This window comes from Trachemys scripta, chromosome 4 (assembly GCF_013100865.1).
Source record: "Trachemys scripta elegans isolate TJP31775 chromosome 4, CAS_Tse_1.0, whole genome shotgun sequence".
NCBI classification, from domain to species: domain Eukaryota; kingdom Metazoa; phylum Chordata; order Testudines; family Emydidae; genus Trachemys; species Trachemys scripta.
This window is the reverse complement of record NC_048301.1, coordinates 140,962,198-140,975,293: the sequence shown is the minus strand read 5'-3', so window position 1 is coordinate 140,975,293 and position 13,096 is coordinate 140,962,198. Positions and strand designations below refer to the sequence as shown.

At 52.8% G+C, this 13,096-nt stretch overlaps 1 protein-coding gene across 1 annotated transcript in view; it reads right to left on the bottom strand.

The window, feature by feature from the left end:
* Positions 1 to 1,403: 1,403 nt before the first annotated feature.
* LOC117876293 (apoptosis-associated speck-like protein containing a CARD) overlaps positions 1,404 to 13,096 on the bottom strand; it is a 17,473-nt gene continuing 5,780 nt past the window's right edge. Inside the window, exons 2-5 of the mRNA XM_034768307.1 lie at positions 11,404 to 11,728; positions 6,098 to 6,313; positions 4,936 to 5,184; positions 1,404 to 1,895 (exon numbers count right to left, since the gene is read on the bottom strand). Coding sequence (XP_034624198.1) covers positions 1,720 to 1,895; positions 4,936 to 5,184; positions 6,098 to 6,313; positions 11,404 to 11,686 — 924 coding nt within the window. The 5' untranslated portion in view covers positions 11,687 to 11,728 and the 3' untranslated portion in view covers positions 1,404 to 1,719. The remainder of the gene's footprint in view (positions 1,896 to 4,935; positions 5,185 to 6,097; positions 6,314 to 11,403; positions 11,729 to 13,096) is intronic.

The window sequence follows — 13,096 nt, the reverse complement described above, 5'->3', positions numbered from 1 at the left end:
AAAACATCCCTCTGATGCCTTTCACCCAGAGCAATCCCCAAGCACTTTCCAAGCTGTACAGACGAGATCACCTGCTCTGCACTGAAATGCAGCTGCCTCGGGGTGGAGCATGAAAAACATTTACCATCCCTGCACAAATTTAAAGGAAGAAATGAAGGCAGCAGTTTTTGGCAGTTGGGAACGAGGATGGGACTCTGGATAGCGTCACTCGCTGGATCAGAAGGGCACAGAGCAGTGGTGTCGAACCTACAGCCTGCACGCTGGATTTGACCCCCGATCCCTTCCTTCTGGCCACTGCTCCCTCTGCCGTCTTTGCAGGGACCCAGTCCACAGATGAAGCCAGCCCGAGGGTGTCAGAACCAAAGTAGGAGGAGCTGAGGGTGGAGCTCGGACCTGATCTCCGGTTGCTATGCCATCAGCTCTGCCAACAGCCAGGGGCTCAGCACAGTGGCTGTTTCCCCTATGGACCTCCCTCCCCCCAGGTCTGGGTAAGTGGCTTTCTCTCTGCCCCACCCCCTTCTGCTTAACCTGACACAGGGCAGCTCTGCGGATCTATGCTGTCATCAGTTTCATCCTGCCCCCCATCGCCATAGCCTCTGGACACCTTCCACCTAACACCAATAGCAGCAGAGAAGTGCTCACTGGAATTCAGGGAGTCTTGGGATCTTTTCAGAGTCACTAGTGTGGGGAAAAAGAACTAGGTGGCCTTCTTTATGAGAGCCAAAGTAACACCGAGGGCCCAAAATCAGGCCCTCTGACAAAGGCTCGATATACTGACTGCCCTTACAAAAGGCAGTACAGGCCAGGGCCTGAACAGGACTAAGCTGTACAATTCCCTGCCAAATTCGGTCAAGGGTTATGACCAGAGGAGGGAGGGGAAGGAAGCCATGCGAAAGGCCTTAGCAACATGATAACCGCTTGTTGATGAAACATAATAACGGCTTATATGAAGAAATTGCTTCTAGTAAAGGCCAACTTCTCCTATAGTTCCAGCTATCTGCCAACCAGCCAATCATATATCATCTTTGGGCGTCCGGCAATAAACCCCTATGCCCTTAACCGTACAACCCCGGAAAAACAATATGTACCTTGACAAGAACAACACTCTAACTGGTGCCAAGTATCACCCACCAAGAAAACCCACCACCCAATAGGCACCCAATTCTCGTAAATAATGAGGAAGCTACCGGGAAAGAAGGACAGACCCCTATTCTTATTTTCGCATAAATGACGTATTATTTGAGGTATTATTTGTACTATGCTTGCGGTTTGACGGAATAAAGCAGCCTGCGTGCTGTGCTAGGTGTGGGTGGTTTTCGGACTGCTACCCCAACGCGTTGGTATGTATTGCAATAAACTGGCCTCAGGCTTGAGTCTGTGAACTAAAATCAATGCGTGGGTGATTTTCACCACGACACTAGTTTGGTCATTGAAGAGTTAAAGCTACTGGGTGATTTATATCCCCCTGCAGCTCCTGCCCTGGCACCACCCAGCTGCTTAAAAAACAGCGTCCAGTCCCAGCAAGTGGGGTAATAGCCTACAGCAGAGATAGTGATCGGGTTGCCAATGCTCCCGGACCGGACGCCATTGCTGAAAATGAGGACACTGTTGCCACAAAATGGCGTCTGGTCCGGGGGAGTTGGCAACCCTAGCTAGTGACCCTCGTGGGAGGCGCTTGGGGTGCAGCCCCCTGGCGGTGCAGTGGGAAGTCATTTTCCCCTATTTGATTTTACCCTCTAGCTTTTCGGGGAAGTGTATGTTTGTTGTCTCCAGCCCCACGGACGGCGGCATCGCGTCCAACGTGTAATGGCTCCGCCTCAGCACACCCAGGATTGTGTCAACTGAAGAGGCGCGTTGAATCAGCTGCTCCCGGTGCCGCTCCACAAAATGTTCCCCTGAGGGACATAAAAACACCCCACTGAAACACGGCGTTTGAGTGCCAGGCTCCTTCAGCTTCTACCTAGGGCTGTTTAGCCAGAGCCCTGAGCTAGGGCAAAGCTGCCCTGCTCTGGAGGAGCTCCCAGACAAGCTGTGCTTCGACTCACCCTCCCTTCCCGACGAGCAAGGGGATGTGCTGACCCCACTGTCCAAGGGCATGGTTCAGCCTGCTCCCCTGCACAGGAGGAGTCCCTTCTCTCCCCTTACCTGCTTCTTCACCAGGAGGAATCCAGACCTTGTAGAGGAAGAAGCAGGGATGAGGGAGAAATGTTGCTCATCCAGCAAAGATGGTAGGAGCTCAAGGGTGGAGAGAAGGGAGGAGGTACATGCAACCCCACCACGCACTCTAGACACCACCCACCACTGCCTGATTTAATTCACAGCCTCACCCTCTTTGGTAAGAAAAGATTCGATCTGAGGTTTTGGACTGGGCAAAACTCCATCCTGCCTCCCAAATTCTGGAGGGGTTAGAATCAGGCTACGTGGCTGTCTAGCACTCACCCCCATCCATCCCTTCCTACACTATACCCCCCTGCACAACCCACCGACACACACACACAAACATGCAGAATACCCCTGCACAACCCCCTCACACTGAATATACCTTCTCAGTTTTTTCCTGCCTTAAGTATGAGCAACAGGGGAGAGAAGGAAGCGGGCAGAGAGGAGCAAGCCGGGGCAGGACTTGGGGGAAGAGGTGGAGCCGTGGTAGGAAGAGGCAAAGCAGGGGCATGGATGTGGGGGACGGCAGGAACGAATGGGTCCACTGGAGTAAGGGAGTGAGAAAATGTGAGGAAGAGAGGAGGGATGTAACAGCAAAGGAAAAGGAGTATGGTGGGGGCAAAGTGAGTGAACTCAGCAGTGGGGACATGGCTATGATGGGGGAATGGGGTGGAGCAAATAGCCAATCCGAGAGAATAAGGTCAGCAGTGATTGCACATAGGATTGTGATTGGCAGGTGGGGGAGAGGCAAGCAGCCAATCACAGGAGAGGAAAAAACATCCGGGGTTTGATGTGTGGAAAGCAGATTCTGCTGGCATCCAGGCACTGGGGAGAACTGGCCTAGGGATGGGGAAAATAGCTGGGGACACATGGGGGTCGGCCATTCCTGTCTACAGAGTGGGGTGCCCAGGTGGGCCTCATCCCCTCCAGCCACTTCCAGGGTGGGAGGGGGAATTCGCACCTTAGATGGGGATGCCCAGAGCCCACATAGCTGGGGGGACTGGATGCCTTAGGACTGAGGCTGACCTTGGGGGAGCACGGTCTGTCCTAGTGCCCCTCACAGGCTCTCCCCAGCAATTCATCAGAGCCATTGGTTAAGCTCAGACAAAGTCCCGTCCAGTCCTCAACACCTGGCTATAGAGGCAGGAGCTCACTGCCATGGGGGCAATGATGCTGCTGCCCCTGCATGGCCCCCAGTAAGCTGGGCCTATGCAGAGATGGAGAGAGGGGGGGATGGGCCATTGCAATCTCTCGTGTGGTGTCCAGCCCAGCAGCTCGCCTGGTGCTTTGGCTGCCCTCACTCGGGAGCATAGTGTGAGCCTTGGAGGCGTGAGATACGGGTTCTTCCTGGAGCCCAGAGAGCACAAGTGAGAGCGGGCAAGTCATCCACAGCCCAGAGCCCCCCATGGGCTGGATCTCCTCATAGCCCAGTGCGAGTGACAGCTGCTGAGCTCTGCATGGGGCAGTGAGGAAAATGGATCCTGCCCCCTTTGTGATGAATTCACCCATGGACACAGTTAACAGATATACAGCCCTGGGGAGCTAGGACGAGAACTGGATCAGACCAATGGACCCATCTAGCCTGGGATCCCACCTGCTACCTGCCACCCCAGATCAGACTCATGGGCCCATCTAGCCCAGTATCCGTTGTCCCCTGCCACCCACCCACACACACACTTGCTTTTAACCTAGTTCTACAATGCAGCCACGTCTGGGATGGGACGTGGCAGTTGACAAACAGCCACACAGCGACACTGCACAAAAACGAATCTGGGACAGGAAGTGAAAGTGAATCATGAATTAACTGCTGTGGAACAGCAGTTGGGAATAAAGAGCAAATACAGTGGCCCCATTGGTACGGTGAGGGAACAAGGATCTTTGGCTGCAATGGGCGAATACACGTTAAAGGGCTTGTCCAGATGGCCAGTTAGTGTGTGGCAAACCGGTGTAAACCGACAGCACACTAGCCTGCAACTCTCTAACGTAGAAGTTCCCAAACTTTTTTATGATGAACCCCCTTCTGGAGATTCAAGTCACATGCACGACCCCCGTTTTCTAAGGGAGCAGGGGAGGGGGAGCCCTGTACCCACAAGGGGTGTCTGGCACCTGCCAGGGGTGGGTACTCACCATATGGCAGTTGAGGAAGCCTTCTGCTCCCTTCAGTGGTTAGGGTGGTCTTGGATGAGTGGACCCAGCTCCCTGCCTGTCCCCCACCCAATACTGTGTTCATGGGAAACAAACAGGGCTGAGCTGAAAGGCCAGGGTCAGGAGGGGAGCAGACACCCGGGGAACAGAGTTCCCTGCTGTCCCTGGCCCTTGAGCACAGCCCCATCTGCTTACCCTGCACAGGCTCTTTCCAGCAGAGGACAGGGCTCCGTGCCCTGGAGCTGTGGTGAAGGGCCGGGGTCGGCAAGGGGCTCCGGTGTAACTAGACCTGTGGTGCCACTTTCCACTTGCCGAGTCCCTGGTGGGCTCCCCAGTAGAGGAGGTAACTGCAGCTGCTACGGCAGGGCCAATACCTGCCCCTCCCCAGCTGGGTTCTCAGGGTGGCCATCGCTGGACGCGGAGGCCGGGAGCAGAAATCGGTGCAGTCATGGCGGATGTTGACACTAACCCACAGGCTAAGTGTCCCCACTGAGGTGAGTCAGTGTGGGACTGGCATTAGCCACCTGGAATTGCCACTCATGCCCCAAATGTTCCTTCACACCCTCCCAAGGGGGAGGTGTGCCCCAGTTTGAAAACTCTGCCCTGAGGAAAGAGATGATAGTTATCTACCCGCAAACTCATCAACAAGGGCTCTGTTTGTTATACACAGCACCCGGTAGAGCCGGTCCTTGTGCTCCCTCCCCCAGCTCGGCACCAGCTCGTACAGCTTCTGCATTTTCTCCACGTTGGATCTCCCGGTGCTGATGCTCTGGTATTGCTCAGGGGTTAGTGTGTGCCCCTGAAGTAGCTTCAGGACTCCGTCCACTTCTGAGACTCGCTGGATCAGCTGCTCCCGGTGCCGGTCAACAAAGTGTTCCCCTGGAGAGAGACATTTCATTAAAATCAAATGGCAGTTGCTGATTTTAGTGCTCCACCGAGTAGTGGGGGGGCATGCAGGGCCATGAAACCACCTCCTCCCTGCCCCTGAAAACCTCTCCCAGGATGAATTGTCCCCCAGGGTCACACACAGAGTGATTCAGTGATTCCCCACCCCTGGGCAGGCCCTGCCCCTCTCTCTGGGACCAAGAGTTCCTTCTCTCCCCTCACCTGCTTCTTCTCCACAAGGAATCCAGACACTGAAAGAGACATGAGCAGGGATGGGGGCAAATGTCACTTATCCAACAAAGAAGGTAGGAGGTCCCAGGTAGAGAGGAGGGGGAAGGTAAATACAACCACACCACTTACTCTAGACACCACCCACCACTGCCTGATTTAATTCACACCCTTGCCCTCTTTGGGTAAAGAGATTGGATCTGGGGTTTTGGCATGAGCCAAACTTCACCACCTCCCATATTCTGGAGCGGTTAGAATCTGACTGAATGTTACAAATACCCCAACCTACATAACAAGCCAAAGCAACCCCCGGGGACCCAATCCCCCCCATCAGGAGTGGGTGTGTAGCTCCTATGGATGGGAAGGGGAGCAGAACTGAGCCCCAGCCAATAGGGGAATGTGCAGCCCAGCTCTGCGCTGTGCAACCAGAGCCGGCTCTGTCCGGAATGGACCCGACAGCACCAAATAATCTCATCCCAGGGGGCAAACGCTCCCACAGGCTCACTGCACATTATACAGTGTTGTGGGGGTGGCGTAATAATCCGTGCCCAGCTCTGATGCTGCAGTGATGGGTGAGGGATAAACAGCCAGAGAGGTGATCTAGTGTCGCCCTCGAGATGGGATCAGGGTTCATGATGGGGAGCAGGGGAAGCGGATTTCCCTGATGTCATTTATTTACCCTCCAGCTCTTCAACCAGGTCTCTGTTTGTTTCCTTCAGTGCCTGGTAGAGCCGGTCCTTCTGCCATTTGTTCCAGCCCGGCACCAGCTCGTACAGCTTCCGCATCTGCTCCTGGCTGGTTTTCTCAGCTCTGATTGTCTGGTACTGCTCATCGTTCAGTGTGCATTTCCAAAACATGAAACCTCCTCCCAAGAAGGGATGCTGCTTTTGTTTCTCTGAGGAGTCATTACAAATAAATCCTGAACTAATGATTTTAGGGAACGTGTGTTACGTGGCACAGGGCAATGGATGGGCTAGTCATGTCCTCCCAACTTATCACCCCTTTCCGCCAACTCTGCCTCCTCTGTGGCTGGGGAGGAAACAAAAGAATTTTTCCTCTAAAGCGTCCTCCTCCTGTTGTGAATCCCCACTTAATGCTCACCTGAACCAAACCATTGTCTGTTCCCCTCCCCCCACTGCTGGTGCTGGCTCCTGGGATGTGGCAGGGATCAGATCCTGCAGGGGAGGAGGAAGACCAGAGACTGCAACGCTACCTCCTCCTGGTGGGTGAGCACAAAGCAGAGAGGAGACACATATACACACAAACACACACACAATTAGGCAGACATGCACACTTTTAATGGGGTTGTGATGCAGTACGGAACGGGGCGGATCGACCTGGGAATGTCGTCTAGTTTTACTGGGATTGTCTGCATGGGGGATGGGAGAGCAGGGGATGACTTTAATTGAGGAAGGGTACCTGAACCCGTAACCTGAGCCAGGAAGGGGGTGGGGCGAGGCGACACCTTTGCCCTGGAAATTGGACAAAGGGAGAGGGGGAGAGAGCCTGCTGGAGGGGTTTTGGTTTCAGTTTTGGGCTGGCTGGGAAGACGCAGGGAACCCCAAGTCAGGAGTCTAAGATCCTTGCCCCCCAGAGGGACCTGGCTGAGGGATCCTGGTTGTACCTACAAGCCCCGCTTGGGACTGTGTTCCTGTCATCTAATAAACCTTCTGTTGTACTGTCTGGCTGACAGTCACAGTGAATCACAGGAAGTGAGGGTGCAAGGCCCTGACTCCCCCGCACTCTCTGACAGGGGTCTTTCAGGAGTGAGGGAAGTCCCCTGTGGATCCTTGTTTCTCTGTGTGCCCCAATCTAGCTTCCAGTGCAAACATGACTCCTCTGGTTCCTGGACCATCCCCACCCTCACCTTTTTTTGGTTGCTTTTGCTGCTGTTTAGCTAGAGACCTGAGCAGGGTTTGGGGATGGATTATGCATTGAGGAGTCACCGTCACTCCCCCAGCTCCTGACCACATAGATCCATCCTCTTTGGAACCCCCTTTCAGGTAGGGGAAAGCAGCTATCAAATCCCCCCTCACTCTTCTCTTCTGCAGACTAAACAATCCCAGTTCCCTCAGCCTCTCCTCATAACTCATGTGTTCCAGCCCCCTAATCATTTTCGTTGCCCTCCGCTGGACTCTTTCCAATTTTTCCACATCCTTCTTGTAGTGTGGGGCCCAAAACTGGACACAGTATTCCAGATGAGGCCTCACCAATGTCGAATAGAGGGGAACGATCACGTCCCTCGATCTGCTGGCAATGCCCCTACTTATACAGCCCAAAATGCCGTTAGCCTTCTTGGCAACAAGGACACACTGTTGACTCATATCCAGCTTCTTGTCCACTTTAACCCCTAGGTCCTTTTCTGCAGAACTGCTACCTAGCCACTTGGTCCCTAGTCTGTAGCAGTGCATGGGATTCTTCCGTCCTAAGTGCAGGACTCTGCACGTGTCCTTGTTGAACCTATTCAGATTTCTTTTGGCCCAATCTCTAATTTGTCTAGATCCCTCTGTATCCTATCCCTACCCTCCAGCGTGTCTACCACTCCTCCCAGTTTAGTCTTGTAGGTCGAGGGCTGAAAATCAGTCTGCCTGTTCCAGTGCCAGAAAAATCGTGCCTAGAGTGACCATCTTGAACCTCTGGGATCGGACAAATTTGTTGTGTTTCCTGAGGTCGAGAATGGGACATTATTCTCCATTTTTCTTCTGGGTCAGAAAGTAGTGGGAATGGAAACCTTTCCCCCTGTGTTGCAGAGGTACAGATTCCACAGCACCAAGCTGGAGAAGCTGGTTCACTTCCTTTCACAGCAGATGCTAGTGAGAAGGGCCCCTGAAGAGGGACGGGGTGGGGGGTAAGGTAGGTGGGGAGGAGAGGAAGGGGATAGCATAGCCCAATTGTATGGACCTGTAAGACCCAACGGTCCATCGTGACTGACGTCCATGCAGAATAGAATGGACATAGTCAATGGCCAAATAGTAGGGTAGCGTCTGTAGATGGTGCTGTCTGAAGGGGGAGGACGTTCAGACCCTCGACCAATACTGCCCTTTATACTTGCACATCGTTGTGTGAGGTGCCAGAGGGCATTTGTGCCACCCCGATGGGTACCAGTGAGGGGAAAAAAGTCTCCAGCAAAAACTGTGCATTGGGGGCACACATACCTGTTGTGGTTTGGGGACATGCAATCACTCAAACAGATGCCAACCAACAGATGCCAAGCTCTAGGAACACAGAAATGGCTAGACAGGATCAAAGCCTAGGTCCTACCAGTCCAGTGCCCTGTCTCTAGGAGTGGAAAGGACCAGATGCTGCAGAGGAAGGTGTGAGAACCCCGCAATAACAGATGTGACAGAGGGAGAACAGACACCCCTTATCACTGTTCTCTATCCCCTTCCTTGTTTTGTAGAGTGATCAAGTCACCTCTGTAAGGTAAACAGTCCCTGTCCAGTCTTCCAGAACCTTGATCATTCCTATCATCTTTCTCTGAAGCCCCTCGAAGTCTGCAACCTCCCTCTTGACAAGGGGTGAGCAGTACTGCACACCACGTTCCAGATGAGTGTGCTATCACAGGAATCAAAATGAGCAGAGAAGTAATGTGCAAGAGCAATGCATCTGCTGGGGAATGTGTGTTTGTTTTCCTGTCCCTTTTGCTGGTTCTGCGCAGGAAAGGGCCCAGGAGATTGCAGAGCTGGGAATGGGAGGAAGGGTTTCTTTGTTAGGGATCCCTGAGTTGGAGGGTTCTGTTCTTTCCCTTCCCACCGGCTCTGTCTTGACTAGGAATTAAAGGTGTGTTAGAGCACGTTAGCTAGCTCGATCTGACCAGTGCCTGCTGAAGTTCTAGTCACGTCAAGGCAAGGTGTACTTAGCACGTACTAAATTGATTGAATTAAAGGTGCCTTTGTGTGTGAGACACAAATGGAGTGGGGACAGGAATTAGCTCCCCTCCACCCTTCTGTAAATCACTGCAGCTTTTCCCCAAAGCAAAGAGAAAAACTATTGCAATTTCCCCACTGAGAGGTTAAAGGAGAGAGGGCAGAGAGGCAGCCTGCTTGAATCACACACCGCCCCACGGAGGAGAGCTGTGGGTCTCCTCAACCAAGGAGGAATTGTGAGAGCCGAGTAGGAGCAGATCCGTGGGAAAGACTCTCCAGAGAGGCCAGGAGCAGCAGTGGGATTGGCAGATCTCGCTGGCTGAGAGGGAATCTGAGGGGAACTGGGAACCTGAAGTCTTGGAAGAAGGGTGATTTGGAGTTCTAACTTGCCTCGTTCCCCAATAAAGACCCCAATTCCAGCCAAAATGCCCCCACCTCTCTATCCCTCTCCTTGCCCTTCCCCCACCCACACACCCACTAAAGCCCTCCCTGCCCTACCACCACAATCACCTCCCTCAGTCTCACTTCCTTAGTGCTGGGCTGGAAACTGTTTCTGTGGTTTCAAAAGTTTCCTGTTCTGCATCATGATGAACTGAGACATTATGAGGGATTTCAGCACAAACCAGGACGTGGGGAGAGAGCAACCCATCCCAGAGTAGCCAACAGCCAGCTGGTCAGGCCGCTCACCTGAGAAGGGGGAGGCTCATGTTCAAGTCCCTGCTCTGCCTGACTCAGGTGAATGCCTTGACCACCTGGCTATTCTGGGCTGGGTCTCTCTCTCTGTGCAGAAATGCCAGGCTGGACTTGACAAACCTGCCCTGAGGAAAGTTTTATCAGACTCAATCAGCTCCTGACAATTTCAGTTTTGTGACATTTTCCTATTTAAAACAAACAACCAAACAAACAAATAAACAAAAAAAATTCCTGACCCGCTCGAAAACGTGCACCCTTAACTGTCCCCCTGCAGTTCCCTGACCAAACTCCCTCCTCTTCTAACTCTCCCCACTCTCATTACCACTACAAAAAAGTTAATTTTCCTCCCTTGGTATCCTACTGTTAATTGAATTGTCTCCTTAGACTGACCTCACACTTGGTAAGGTAACTCCCATCTTTTTATGTATTTATACCTGCTCCTGTATTTTCCACTCCATGCATCCGAAGAAGTGGGTTCTAGCCCACGAAAGCTTATGCCCAAATACATTTGTTAGTCTTTAATGTGCCACAAGGACTCCTGGTTGTTTTTGCTGATACGGACTAACACGGCTACCCCCTGAAACCTTTCCCCAGGCAGAACTCCACCGGCCGCAATCAAAACTTACTTTACTAGGGATCTGTCGATACTTTAATTCAACCTGTTAAGATTGCAAATGTTCACAAAAAGGAGAAATCTGCATGTGGCACTTCCCCCACCAGTATCTGAGAGGGTGGTGGGTAAACCAGGAAGGTTTGGGAGCCATCCCCCCCTTTACCATTCACGGAATTTGTCCCCTCCCCGCTTTACTTGTAAACTGAAATAATCCCTTACTTCCATGTCACTGCTGGCAGCCCCGCCTAGCTCTGAAGGCAGCTCCCAGGCCGCAGCGGCTGCTGGTTGGGGCGTTCATGTTCTTTGCGGCACAGGAGGGCTATTCGTTTAGTCCCGCCCCGTAATACCCACTCCAGTTTTATCCCGCTCCTGTTAGTATGGCAGCAGGTCCTGTGGGACCCACGGGATCCCAGTTTCCTTGTGCCCTCCCTCCCCCAGAGCCTCTTTTGCTGAGAGGGCGTCTCCCCCCCCACACACACACACACACAGTTTGTGCACCATTGCTCTAGCTAATGACAGAGACAAGGTGGGTGAGTTACGATCTTTTATTGGACCAAATGCTGCTGCCAACTAAGTGAGACCAGCTTTCAAGCTCCGCAGAGCTCCATGCAGCTCACAGGCTGGTCTCTCTCATCAACAGAAGTTGGTGCAATAAAAGATATCACCTGACCCCCACCCTTGTGTCTCTAATGTCCTGGCACCAACAGGGTGACAACAGCACCGCAAACAGCTCTAGCTAGGATCCCACCGCCAACAGGGAGGCTGCAGGGAAAGAGACAGACTGGGGGCCAGTCTCCCTGGCTCATTCCTTACCAGGTCTCAATGCATCAATGAGTGTCTCCATTCTCTCTGCTAGGGCTCCCTGGTCAATGGCTCTCAGCGCCTCCGCAGCCACCTCCGCCCCATAGTCCATCCCATAGAAAAGGAGGAGCAGGTCCTTGAGGGCTCGAGGATCCGCATTTCTTAGGCTCCCAGAGGGGAGATGTTGGTATCCCTCCTTCGGCTGGATTTCCCTCAGTTTGTCCTTGAATCTCTGCAGCTCCCTTTCTCTCAGCAAGACCAGGGTCTCCAGCAGTACTGTCTCGGCCGTCTTCATGCTGCCAGCACCACTTGGGATGGTTCATCAAAGAGACAGGAACTGCAGGGACAGAGAAGGGCTGTGAGGCAGGAACCAGCAGCAGGAAATTACTCATTGCTCAGCTCCCCTCCCGGTTTGCTGGAGTGGTCTGGGCAGGCCCAGCAACAGCTGCAAACGGCAAGAATTTGCTACTTAGGGTGCGCCCGGCCTGCACAGGAGATGAGCAGACTCAGTAACATCTGCTAAAGCCACTGCCCTTCACCCTCCCTTCACCTGGCGTGAGACTCTGCGCCCTGCTTTTTACAGGGGTTAAAAAAGGGCAAAGGGAGCAAATCGGAGGTGGAGGTGGCCAGGGTCTGAGCGGGGGAGGGATTCAGTGGCCAGGGGGTCAAGCAGCTGGAGGCTGGGTGGGGATAGGGGCTGAGGGGCAAAATCAGGGCTGGGGAGGATGTTTACACAGGGGGGGTAAATTCTAGTTTATGAAGCCAGACGTGGGGTGAGGGGGACGGTTGCTGTGGGCAGGAGAGATTCTTGGGGCCAGATTCTCCTCCCCCCCGTTGTAAATCAGGAGGAATCCACTGAAATCAGCAGAGGGGATCTGTGATTTGGGGCTGGGGTGGTTGTTGATTTTTTCTTTCTTTCATGGTTTGCAAAGAAAGGGGAAATGGTCCCTTCCATTACACGATGTTGCTGGCATGAGGCAGGTTTGCGAGGAAGCCTCTAATGCAATTGGCAGGGGAGGAGGGAGGGAAATACACGACTTCTCTTATGCAATCTCTTATCCCAGCACCCTGTATCCCTCTGCCCCTGGTGGCAGCCGCCACTGTTCACCACTAGCAGTACTGCCAACACCAGGTGTGTGAAAATAATGAGTCACGCTCCAATTTTAAACCACAGTAATACATTTGGGGGTCTTTCTATTCAACTTCTGGCTTTTGAACTTTTAGGTTACACTTGGGTCATGTTTTCTAGTTTTTGTCTGCAACCCTGAGGGCTAGACACTTACTTTTTTTCTTCTTAAAAAAAAGTAAGCTAAACTTCTCACATCTCCACAGGATTCTAGGAACTAGGGCTTTGAGAAACACATCAAATATGATGAGATTCATCATAAAATCACAAGAGTTGGCAACCTGTTATCCACCTCTCCCACAAGCCCTCTCCCACCTTCTTCCATGCTGCTCCTTGTGCCTGGAACACCCTCCCCAAAGCTATTCACACAGCAATTAATTCTCCTAGTCCCCTTCCAATTCCCTCTTAAGAGTCCTTCGACTGTGACACCCATGGTGAATTGACTAATGATAAAGCTGAGTGTAGCGGGGTGATTATCCCACTCCTGCCCTGAAGGGCTTAAAACAGCTCTGGGAGAGGGCTGTGGCAGGGAAAGCAGCTAATAGGCTGATTGGGGAAGCAGCCACAGCTGGGCCATGC